General features: G+C 44.2%; 1 protein-coding gene across 7 annotated transcripts in view; it reads right to left on the bottom strand.

Annotated features, from left to right (window-relative positions):
* Positions 1 to 12,500, bottom strand: part of sema6bb (sema domain, transmembrane domain (TM), and cytoplasmic domain, (semaphorin) 6Bb) — a 179,138-nt gene that overhangs the window by 31,090 nt on the left and 135,548 nt on the right. For all 7 annotated transcript variants that reach the window (XM_077004332.1, XM_077004333.1, XM_077004327.1 and 4 more), the window contains 5 exons: positions 6,770 to 6,901; positions 5,402 to 5,551; positions 4,817 to 4,996; positions 825 to 965; positions 1 to 16 (listed from right to left, as the gene is read on the bottom strand). The exon at positions 1 to 16 is cut by the window's left edge and continues 62 nt beyond it. In XM_077004332.1, the coding sequence (XP_076860447.1) occupies positions 1 to 16; positions 825 to 965; positions 4,817 to 4,996; positions 5,402 to 5,551; positions 6,770 to 6,901 (619 nt within the window). The remainder of the gene's footprint in view (positions 17 to 824; positions 966 to 4,816; positions 4,997 to 5,401; positions 5,552 to 6,769; positions 6,902 to 12,500) is intronic.

Raw genomic sequence — 12,500 nt, 5'->3', positions numbered from 1 at the left:
GGAGGACAGGCAGTTCCTGGAAGCCGAAGGAAGCAAAAGGTTTAAACTGCACGGAAACACCTGACAGTGAAGCTCCTGTCTGCTGGACGTCCTGCACAGATAATCCAGCTGGTGCTGCGAACTCGTCACGCAGCCAGCACGTGTGTGTGTGTGTGTGTGTGTGTGTGTGTGTGTGTGTGTGTGTGTGTGTGAATGTGTGTGTATGTGTGTGTATGTATAAGTGTTTGAGTGTCTGTGAGTGTGTATGTGCGAATGTGAGTGTTCGTGTGTGAGTGTTTGTGTGTCTGTTAGAGAGTGTGTGAATATGTGTGTGTGTTTGTGTATGCATGTGAGTGTGTGTGTGTGTTTGTGTATGCATGTGAGTGTGTATGAGTGTGTGTGTGTGTTTTGTGTGTGTGTGTTTATGTGAGTGTGTGTGTGTTTTGTGTGTGTGTGTTTATGTGAGTGTGGGAGTGTGTGAGTGTGTGTGTGTGTGTATGAGTGTGTGTGTGTGAGAGTGTGTGTGTATGAGTGTGCGTGTGTTTTGTGTGTGTGTGAGTGTGTATGAGTGTGTGTGTGTGTGTGTGTGTGTGTGTGTGTGTGTGAGTGTGTGTGTGTGAGTGTGCGTGTGTTTTCTGTGTGTGTGTGTGTGTGAATGTGTGTGTGTGTGAGTGTGTGTGTGAGTGTGTGTGTGAATGTGTGTGTGAATGTGTGTGTGAATGTGTGTGTTTGTGTGTGCGCGTGTGTGTGTGAGTGTGTGTGTGTGTGTGTGTGTGTGTGTGTGTGTGTGTGTGTGTGTGTGTGTGTGTGTGTGTGTGTGTGTGTGTGTGTGTGAGCAAACTCACTTCATGCAGCGGGAGTGCAGCTGACAGCGAGCTACAGGTACGCGCAGCACGCAGGTGGAGAAGGTGAGCAGCAGGGTGTGGCTGACGGAGTCCAGACTCATGGACAGCAGCTGTCTGGCCTGTGGAGTGTCCTGCCCACACCTGCAACACATCACCACACAGCTTAACACACGACTCAACACCATCACCCTGGTTGATGGGACAGAATAACACAGGACAGATTAGCACAGGACAGATTAACACAGGACAGATTAACACAGGACAGACTAACACAGGACAGACTAACACAGGTCGGATTAACACAGAACAGACTAACAGGACAGACTAACAGGACAGACTAACACAGGACAGATTAACACAGGTCAGATTAACAGGACAGATTAACACAGGTCGGATTAACACAGGACAGACTAACAGGACAGACTAACACAGAACAGATTAACACAGGTCGGATTAACACAGGACAGACTAACAGGACAGATTAACACTGCATTTAGAGAGTTAATCCACTGCAGCTCTTTCTCTCAGCCCAGTTCTCTAAAGGTTTAACACAGTGACAGTGACGCTGCCCCAACCAGCACGGAGGCAGCCCAACACCACCAGCCCTCTCCACTACCACAGACGTGTTATCACTGCCTAATCCCACTGCATTGTTTTGCTCAAACCCTAATCTAACCCTCCAGATTAGGGACTGACCAGAGCTCTGCTGAGTGACCAAAACCTTCCTCATGGACTCAGATTATGAAGATATTTGCATGACGTATTTCCCTTCCGTAGTGGTCCTTATGGCTTCGGTATGAGTTCACACTACATGCACACATGAACTCCACCCAATTACCACATCCCATGCCTACAGCCGCATCTCCACCACAGCTCTGTTCTGTCTGACAGAAAGTATGAAATAACAAGATTGAGAAAGAGCTGCAGAAACACTCAGTAGCCTGCAGAATCCCATGGGCTCTCCACCGACACACATCAAAGCACGACTTGCCTCGATATATTAGGCTTAACTGGTTCTTAACTAGAATCTGTGTTGCTTTTCCTGTCTCCCTGTGTCTGGTTCTAATAGTCTCTGTCTGTCTCTCCTTCAGCTGTCTCCCTCTCTCTCTCTGTCTCTCTCACACACACACACACACACACTTTCTGCAACAGATCTGTGTTTGTTTTACATGTACATATGTCCCGGGCTGTGGAGCTGGCATGAGCAGACAGAGGCCAGGACCGTGGTGCGGAGCGAGGGACTGTCAGCAGAGATACAGAGAGAGAGACACTGGGGAAAATGAGTGAAGGGAAGGGAAGATAGAGAAAGAGAAGAATCAGAATCAGAATCAGACATTTTTATTCGCCAAGTAGCAGGAGTACAAGGAATATTTTTTGATGCAGGTGTCAACATAAACAGCAGATATAGTAAAGAAAAATAATGAATAATAAATAGTAGAATAGAATAATAAATAAATACTAAAGTGCATATGAATGAAGGTGCATAAGGTGAATATTTTTTGATGCAGGTGTCAACATAAACAGCAGATATAGTAAGGAAAAATAATGAATAATAAATAGTGGAATAGAAAAATAAATACTAAGGTGCACGTGCTATCATATCGCATTGATGTGTTGTGGTATTGGAGGGATGTGTGATGGGTCCTTGTTTAGGAGGGTGATGGCCTGTGGAGGTGTCGGTTGGTCCGGGTCATTAAGGCTCTCAGAAGACAGTAAACTCACCACAGAGGACAAGAGATACATCAGAAGAGGGGAAAGGTAAGAATGAATGAATGAATGAATGTTCAACTTATATAGCGCCTTTCTAGATACTCAAGGTCACTTTACAATTTTAACACAGGTACAACTCTTACACAGCCAATCACACACCGGCGAGAAGCGGCAGCCAATTGCGCACAGCGTACTCTCTACAGGGATCCACAGCCCCCTGGGGGACTGAATGGGGTGCAGGAAGGGGAGAGAGGACAGACCCTAGTGACAGAGCACCATCCACTACTGGGCATACAAGCACACAAACATTCATGCACAGACACTCAGACAACTACTTTTTATTGAACATGAAGACACACAAACACACTCAGGGAGAATTTGTCAGGGAATGCCAATTTACCTAACCTCCATGTCTCTGGACTGTGGGAGGAAACCGGAGACCCCGGAGGAAACCCACGCAGACACGGGGAGAACATGGAAACTCCACTCAGATAGGGACTTGAACCCAAGACCCCAGTGCTGAGAGACAAACGCCACCAAGCCACCGTGTTGCCCAACAAGAAGAACACACAGCAGTAATAATTATAAAGCTAACACACAGACAGAGACAGAGAAACAGCACAGACACAGAGAGTCAGAAAAGACGCAGAGAGACACACAGAGACAGAGAGATGCAGCAGAGACAGAGACATCAGAGACATAGAATGAAAGAGATATCAGAGAAACAGAATAAGACAGAATGAGAGAGATATCAGAGACAGAGCCAGAGAGACATCAAAGACACAGAGACAGAGAGATATCAGAGACATAGAATGAGGGAGACATCACAGACACAGACTCAGAGGTGAGAAACGGAGGTCAGACAGAGAAGAAGATTTGACGGTATGTAGACCTACATGCTAAGCCTGAGCTGTGACACCAATTAACCCCTCGCACATCTTGTCCAGCCTCGTTAGCACACCTGCCCAGCCTTGAAGAAGAAGCGCCTGCCTCTTTTCACACCGCCCCGCTCTGCACCTGGGCACGCTGGGCTCGGTGGCGGCGGACAGTACCCCACAGGTGCGGCAGCAAGCCGGCAAGCAAGCAGGGCGCAATCTGATTACTGGACAGAGGCTTTCCTGATGAGCAAACTACTGAGATCCAGCCTTCACGGAGCTCCCTGCTGGGACCTCTCCCTCAGCCCACCTGTGATGAGGCCACCCACGGCCCCTGACGGCTCCCACAAGCAGAGGGGACGAGCTCTCAGATGAAGGATGAAGCTCACCTGATTGGTGCTTGGAGGGTTTTTTCTACGCAATGTGAAGGAGAGGGAGAAACAGAACTCAGAAAGAGAGAGATAGAGGAGAATGAGACAAAAAGATAAGAGAAAGAAACAAGAAAAGAGACCAGAAAAGTGAATGATAACAGAAGAAGAATGAGAAGAGGAAGAATAAGGAGAAGGAGTAGAAGAGAAGAAGGAGAAGATGAAGGAGAAAAAGAAGAAAGAGAAGTAGAAGGAGGAGGAGAAGAAGAAGAAGGAGAAGTTGAAGGAGGAGAAGAAGGAGAAGTAGAAAAAGAAGAAGAAGCAGAAGGACAAGAAGAAGAAGGAGAAAGAGAAAAAGAAGGAGAGGATTAAGAAGGAGAAGAGGAAGAAGAAAAAGAAGGAGAAGAAGGAGAAGGAGAAGATGAAGGAGAAGGAGAAGAAGGAGAAAGAGAAGAAGAAGGAGAAGAAAAAGGAGAAGGAGGAGAAGAAGAAGGAGAAGAAGAAGAAGAAGAAGAAGAAGAAGAAGAAGGACAAGAGGAAGAAGGAGAAGATGAAGAAGAAGAAGAAGAAGAAGAAGAAGAAGAAGAAGAAGAAGGACAAGAGGAAGAAGGAGAAGATGAAGAAGGAGAAGAAGAAGGAGAAGAAGAAGAAGAAGAAGAAGAAGAAGAAGAAGAAGAAGAAGAAGGACAAGAGGAAGAAGGAGAAGATGAAGAAGGAGAAGAAGAAGGAGAAGGGTCACAGGCAGACAGAGGAAGAGGAGTGGAGGAAGACACTGCAGGCATGGAGCTGTAATTAGCGCAGCGTCCATGCTAGCGTGAGTCTCACTTAAGCACCCATGAACAGCCCCAGCCAGACAGCCATCAGCTAAAGACCCATCTGCTTCTCCTCCCCCTGTGTTCCTCTCCAGGCTATGTTCCCACTCACTTACACACTGCTGTTACACTGCGATGACACACACACACACACACACACACACACACACACACACACACACACACACACACACACACACATTCTTCCACCCCCGCTCCATCCTTACTTATCTGGGTTATAGGCCTCGAATTCCTCCAGGAAGACGTTTCCAGTGGATGTGATGCCGTCCCTGTCGGGGACAACCAGGAACTTGAGGACGGTCCCCCGGCTGGAGCCCAGGAAGAGGACGGTCCGGTTGCCATAGGGACCAGCGTTGGTGTCTACCACCATCTTGTTAAGTTGGTATCTGAGGGAGACGGAGTGACTAATGGTGACAGGCGTCCACCAGAGGGGTGTCAGAGCTCTCCTGCCTCGCTCGTGTCCTGCTGAGGCTCTAGAAAGCCGAGTGTCTTAACCCGTCATCAAGACCAGAAGAGGAGGCGGCACGCTGTGCAAACACACACTGCTGTTCGTTTAATTAAGATGAGCTCCCTCGTTTTTAACAGCAGCACGGCAGGAGGAAGAGAAGGGTGCTAAACTATTTTCTGAGAAATTGCAAAAGCTGCTTTGAGCTTTTAAAAATACGCCAGCAGCTCATCACTGTGATCTTCAAGTGGACTTGTGGCCAAATCCACTGGGTAGAAGCAGTGGGCTGATTGTGTGTGTGTGTGTGTGTGTGTGTGTGTGTGTGTGTTCTGCTCCCAGCACTCACCTGACCATGGTCCTCACGATCCATGGCCCCTGGCCCAGAAAAGGCACTGCCTCGTCCATCAGTGGGTGGGTCTTCACAAAGGTCAGCATTTCATCAGGGAAGGAGGTTGACGAATTGAATCTGGAGCCTGGAACAGCACACTGTCCTGGTCTGAGAGACACACAAAGGAGACTCACATGAAACACTCTCACATGTAACACTCTCACATGTAACACTCTCACATGTAACACTCTCACATGTAACACTCTCACATGAAACACTCTCACATGAAACACTCTCACATGTAACACTCTCACATGTAACACTCTCACATGAAACACTCTCACATGAAACACTCTCACATGTAACACTCTCACATGAAACACTCTCACATGAAACACTCTCACATGAAACACTCTCACATGTAACACTCTCACATGTAACACTCTCACATGTAACACTCTCACATGAAACACTCTCACATGTAACACTCTCACATGTAACACTCTCACATGAAACACTCTCACATGTAACACTCTCATACATAACACTCTCACATGTAACACTCTCACATGTAACACTCTCACATGAAACACTCTCACATGTAACACTCTCATACATAACACTCTCACATGTAACACTCCCACATGTAACACTCACATGAAACACTCTCACATGAAACACTCTCACATGTAACACTCTCACATGTAACACTCTCACATGAAACACTCTCACATGTAACACTCTCACATGTAACACTCACATGAAACACTCTCACATGTAACACTCTCACATGTAACACTCACATGAAACACTCTCACATGTAACACTCACATGAAACAGTCACATGTAACACTCCCACATGTAACACTCTCATACATAACACTCTCACATGTAACACTCTCACATGTTACACTCAGATAAAATACTCTCACACGTAACACTCTCCAATGAAACACACTGACACAAAACACTGACAGCAGTCTCACACAAAACACTCTCACATGAAACACTCTCACACGAAACACTCACATGAAACACTTTCACGCGTAACACTAACACAAAACACTCTTACACAAAACACACTCACACATAACACTGCTGGCTACAGTAATCTCAACCTATTGTAGGTTAAGTACTGTAGAATCTTGCATTATTCCAAATCATTTGTAATTGTGGATGATTAAGCACTTTCTAGAAGTACATTTAACACTGGCCTAATTAATTAATGGTCTCATCAATACTTTAAGTTTCAATAAAAATTGACAGTTTATAAGAGAAAACGTCTACTGTAGCTATACCTTTTATGGTTTGGTGAATGGATATGGCTATGCTAGCACTAGGCTAACACTAGGCTAACGCTAGGCTCATGTTTGGTTCCTTTTGTACCTGGGTGTGGGGATGGCCTCGTCAGCCACAGGTGTCCATATTGACTCCGGAGATTTCTGCTCTTTAAATCTGCCATCAAAGACAGCAGCAAGCTGCTCCATATCGAAAGCGCACACTGCCGAACCGGGAATACTAATGGACAAAGAGAGAGAGACACGTTACCACAGAGAAATAACAGGCTAGTAATGTACCACAGAGTGTTTTGTAGCACAGCCTTGAAAGCTGCAGGGGAGTCATGCCACAGATTCGGTTCTTTCAGTACGAGACCCAAATAAACAGCTTTTTCCACCACTGTGGCCTATTTCACCAATTGTTTGAAAGCCCTCAGCCCTGGTGAGATCGCAGTGTCCCAGCTGAGACGTGAATAGATGCGCAGTGGGATTCTGTGACAGTCAAGGGTAAATGGAGAGGAGAATTATGAGGCCTTCAGACGCCTTCAGTCACCTGGTGTGCAGTGGCCCGACTGAGAGAGAGAACACCTGAACACCTGGACTACTGCTTTGAAATGTCATCCTAGTCTCAAATACATACGCCATACATAGTGTGTGAATGTGTGTTTGTAACAGTGAGTGATGTTTAGCGGTAGGGTGTGTGTGTGTGTGTGTGTGTGTGTGTGTGTGTGTGTGTGTGTGTGTGTGTGTGTGTGTTTCACTGTCTATCTCTCTGAGTAACCAGTACTGGTCTAGGTCTGAACTCTGAACTAGGAACTTTGACCAAAGCAGCGTGTACTGATGTGTGATCCATTTCAGAATCAGCAGGTCAGGATGTGTGTGTGTGTGTGTGTGTGTGTGTGTGTGTGTGTGTGTGTGTGTGTGTGTGTGTGTGTGCGTGCGCAATGTCAAGACATCTCCTGGTTGTTTTTTTCAGGGGGTGGGGGGGGCCTTAGTGAGAGAGAGTGACTCAGCTTTTTCAGGTCATGTTTATACCCTGGTAACCATGTTGGCCATCGGGGTGGTAACCATGTTAGCCGCCGAGGCATTAACGGTGAAAGAAGACGAGGAACACCGCCACAGCCCAAAACGCTGCTAATTGGGGACTCAGTCATCAGAGATGTATGGAGCAACAGTATTAAGGCCTTTTGCTTTCCTCGTGTTACTGTCTGTGAAGTGATACCCATGATTCCACACATATTGCATGACCATCCAGCTACGGAAAGACTGATTGTACATGTCGGCTCTAGCGATGTTTACAAACAACAGTCTGAGATACTGAAACAGGATTTTAACCATCTGCTCGACATTCTGGAGTTTTCCCGGTGTGAAGTGTTCATTTCTGGACCGATACCAACTGCACGTCGAGGCAGTGGTCACTTTACCAGACTGCTGGCTCTAAACAGCTGGCTCACTACAGCCTGTGCACATCGGAAGGTAAACTTCATTGACAATTTCAACATTTTTTGGAGGCGTCCTGAGCTTTTTAAACCTGATCAGCTTCACCCTAACAGGGCTGGGACTCAAATGCTTGTGGACAATCTAATGTATGGAATCACTCACATGCGGAATCTGCACCCAACCGCCAGCAGTAACGTCAGTAATGTCAGTCAAAGGAGCCCACCATCTCCTGTCAGAGAATCTGTCCACAGTCTCAGAGGTAAACTCCAGGAGATTGAAGAGGTTCTGCAACACTACAGTCTGCTGTCTTGCAGGAACTCACCCACTTCTCCTGCACACTCAGTGAATTCTCAGGTCTGACACACTGGAACCCATGCTCCTAGTCAGTGCTACATTCCAGTTATTTTAAATAGCCGGTGGCATGGCTCTCAGAGTCGAAATAAAAATGTAATCAGAAGAAAACATAAGGGTACAATACATTGTAACAAACAAAATTTGATCCCAGTGAAATGCACAAGTGATGTAAGCGATGCTGATCAAACACATCAAGTCTTCAAAGTCTCCTTACTAAATGTCCGCTCACTCACAAACAAGTCTTTTATAATAGCTAAATTAATTGAAGATTACTGTCTGGACTTTCTTTTTCTAACAGAGACTTGGCTTGATAGCAATGGAGCAATAGTGCTAAATGAAGCTTCACCTCCCGACTTTAACTATTTTAATGTCTCCAGAGTAAATAAGAGAGGTGGTGGTGTTGCATGTTTTTACCATAAAGCATTCCGATGTAAGCAGATCTCATTAGGGGAACATCCTACGTTTGAATATCTGGCAGTACAACTCAACAGTACTTATTCAGTTCTTTTGATTGTTATCTATCATCCTCCCAGACTACATGCAGATTTTCTTGAAGATTTTGAAGAAATGCTTTCAAGGATTTTAATTGATTTTGATTATGTTTTAATTGCTGGGGATTTTAATATTCACATGGATATATCCACAAATCCAATCACTTCAGAATTCATGAGGATGCTTAACTCTTTTGATCTCATACAGCATGTATCAGGCCCAACTCATAAGCATGGCCACATTTTAGATTTGGTCATTTCTAAACGTATAGAGGTTAATAATACTGAAATTACTGATGTTGCAATCTCTGACCATTTTGGTGTATTTTTCAACATGTCATTATCTACTAGAACACTCAGTGAAAAGCGCACAATAACCAAGCGTTATCTCAGTGCTGGCAGTGCCGTGGCCTTCACAGACATGATACAGTCCCTCCCTCCCCTCTCAGAAAATGGGAATGAGCTAGTTGAAACATTCACACACAGAGTTAGGAACTGTATTGATGCTGTGGCACCAAAGGTAACTAAAATAATCTCTGGTAAAATTAAGATGCCCTGGAGAAACACTCCATCTATTGTAAAATTTAGGCAAGATTGTAGGCAGGCTGAGAGACGTTGGCGAAAGTCAAAATTGCAAGTACATTTTGATATTTATAAAACAACATTGCAGAATTACAACAGTGAAGTGAAATCAGCAAGGAAAAACTATTTCTCTACCTTAATCAATTCATCCAATAATAACTCAGCTGTCTTGTTCAGAAGCATAGATCAGCTAGTAAACCCCACCTCCTGTGGCTTCCCTGAGACTGTTTCAGTTGAAAAATGTGAGGAGTTTGCTATATTTTTTAAGGACAAGATTACTAGTATAAGGCAGAACATAGCAACAAGCACTAATAGACCATCAACCCTTATATCAGTTACTCAGCCTAACTTTAATATGTCTTATTTCCAAGAAGTTGACATGGTAACACTACTTGATGTGATTTCATCACTAAAATCCTCTACTTGTGAACTGGACCCTTTACCAACAAGCTTTTTCAAGCAGGTTCTGAGCTCATTAGCAAATGAAGTTCTAACGATTGTTAATCAGTCTCTGCAATTGGGTGAATTCCCTAAAATTTTTAAAACTGCAATGGTTAAACCACTATTAAAGAACAGAAATCTTGATCCCACAATTCTTAATAATTATCGACCTATATCTAACCTTTCCTTTCTTAGCAAAATCATTGAAAAAGTAGTGTCAATCCAGTTGAATGACTATGTCAAAGTAAATCAAATAAATGACACTTTTCAATCTGGTTTCAGAGCTCTCCACAGCACTGAAACAGCCCTAGTTAAGGTAGTAAATGACTTGAGATTGAATAAGGATGCAGGCAAACTCTCAGTCCTTTTTCTGCTAGATTTAAGCGCCGCTTTTGACACCGTTGATCATGAAATACTTCTTGATCGACTACAGAGCTGGGTAGGCCTTAGTGGCTTAGTCTTAGACTGGTTTAGATCGTACCTAACTGGGCGTGATTACTATGTAGCATTAGGTACCTCTTCCTCCACACGTCAAAAAATAACTTGTGGTGTCCCCCAAGGATCAATTCTTGGGCCGTTACTATTCAACCTATATATGCTTCCATTACCACACATCATTAATAAACATGGTATTAGTTATCATCAATATGCAGATGACACTCAACTTTATATCTCGCTAGAACCTAAAGCCCTAAAATCAATTTGCTCACTGTTTGACTGCATAGATGATATACAGACATGGATGTCTGACAATTTTCTGCAGTTAAATAAACAGAAGACAGAGGTTCTTGTTCTTGGCAGTGATTCACAAAGGAATGATGTCCAGACTTATTTAAATCAAATGAATCTGAAAGCCAGACAATGTGTTAAGAACCTGGGCGTCACCTTTGATAATGAGCTCAGCTTCAAATCACACATCATGACTACATGCAAGACAGCTTACTTTCATCTTCGAAACATCGCTAAGGTCCGAGATATGCTCTCTCCTGCTGACAGTGAAAAACTTGTCCATGCATTTATCACATCAAGGCTAGATTATTGTAACGCTGTTCTATCTGCTCTTCCAAAGAGCTCTATTTCGCACCTACAGCGAGTTCAGAACGCGGCTGCAAGGGTTCTGACCCGCAGGAGAAAGAGAGATCATATTACACCTGCACTCCACTCACTGCACTGGTTACCTGTCAGCTTTAGAATAGATTTTAAGGTTCTAGTCATGGTTTTTAAATGTCTTCATGGTCTTGCCCCTCTTTACCTAAGTGAAATGATGGTTAGATATGTTCCAGTCAGGTCTCTCAGGTCTTCAAACAGTAATCTACTGGTGATTCCTAAAAGCCGATTAAAGATTGGCGAGGGTGCTTTTAGCCACTATGGCCCAAAGCTCTGGAATTCTCTTCCTGAAGAGCTCAGAGGCATTTCATCCCTGCATAGTTTTAAGAGCAGTCTCAAAACATTCCTGTTTAGATCCGCTTTTAGTTAAAACTATTAAGATAGAGTTTCTTATCTTATTTACTTTACTTTTTATTATCTTACTTACTTCACTTTTTACTTTTTATGTTATTTTAATATTTTTATCTTTAATTTCTTTTAAAATTTTCTTCTGTCTTTTTGTCTTTGTCTTATCTCCTTTTAATGTTTCTTTTATTTATACTGTAAAGCACTTTGAGTTACATGTATGTATGAAAGGTGCTATACAAATAAAGATTATTATTATTATTATTATTATCCTCCTTCTCTCCCTCCTTCTCTCTCTCTTGCTCTATTTGTAGTTCATGCTTTTTCTAAACTGAAAATTCCAAAGCAAAAGCCCCGTGACGTGCTCAGATGTCACTGCAAGCACATGTGGCTCTGCACCCGAACCCTTCCTCCCTCTCTCCTCCTCTTTCTCTCCTCCTCCTCACTCTCTTCCTCCCTCTCTCCTCCTCCCTCTCTCTTCCTCCCTCTCTCCACATGCCTCTGACTCAGGCACACAGATGACTACAAAGTGCTTTTGCTCCACAGGAAGAAGTCAGACTTGCTGTCATTCAGTACTGTCTCTGAGAGAGAGAGAGAGAGAGAGAGAGAGAGAGAGAGAGAGAGAGAGAGAGAGAGAGAGAGAGAGAGATATATATTATATATATAGGGGTGGGGGGCAAGATAACCCAACTCAATTCGATGAGCCCTACATGATTAACCATCTGCCAGCACTGCCACTGTCTCTCCCTCTCTCTGTCTTTCTCTCTCTCCCTCTCTCTCTCTGCCTGTCTCTCTCGCTCTGCCTGTCTCTCTCTCTGTCTCTCTCTGATTTGGCTCCTCCCTCACCTGTAAATCCTTGTTTTTATTCTCCATGTGCTTTTTGTTTCTGTTCTTAGTCCCGCCCCCTTTATTATTGTTGCCACCTGTCCCTGGTTTGTTCTCTCATTAGTCTATTAGTCTATTATTCGTTTCTGCGGTTTGTGCATTGTTGTACATTTACACGAAAATGTAGCAGTGTGTCGCCCCGTTTGTGCAGGTGAGCCCGGCTGGGGAGCCACATGAAACTAGGCAAAGAGCCGC

The sequence above is a fragment of the Brachyhypopomus gauderio genome, chromosome 4 (assembly GCF_052324685.1).
Source record: "Brachyhypopomus gauderio isolate BG-103 chromosome 4, BGAUD_0.2, whole genome shotgun sequence".
Taxonomy (NCBI): domain Eukaryota; kingdom Metazoa; phylum Chordata; class Actinopteri; order Gymnotiformes; family Hypopomidae; genus Brachyhypopomus; species Brachyhypopomus gauderio.
The sequence above is the reverse complement of the archived record's forward strand: the minus strand, read 5'-3'. Positions and strand labels throughout refer to the sequence as shown.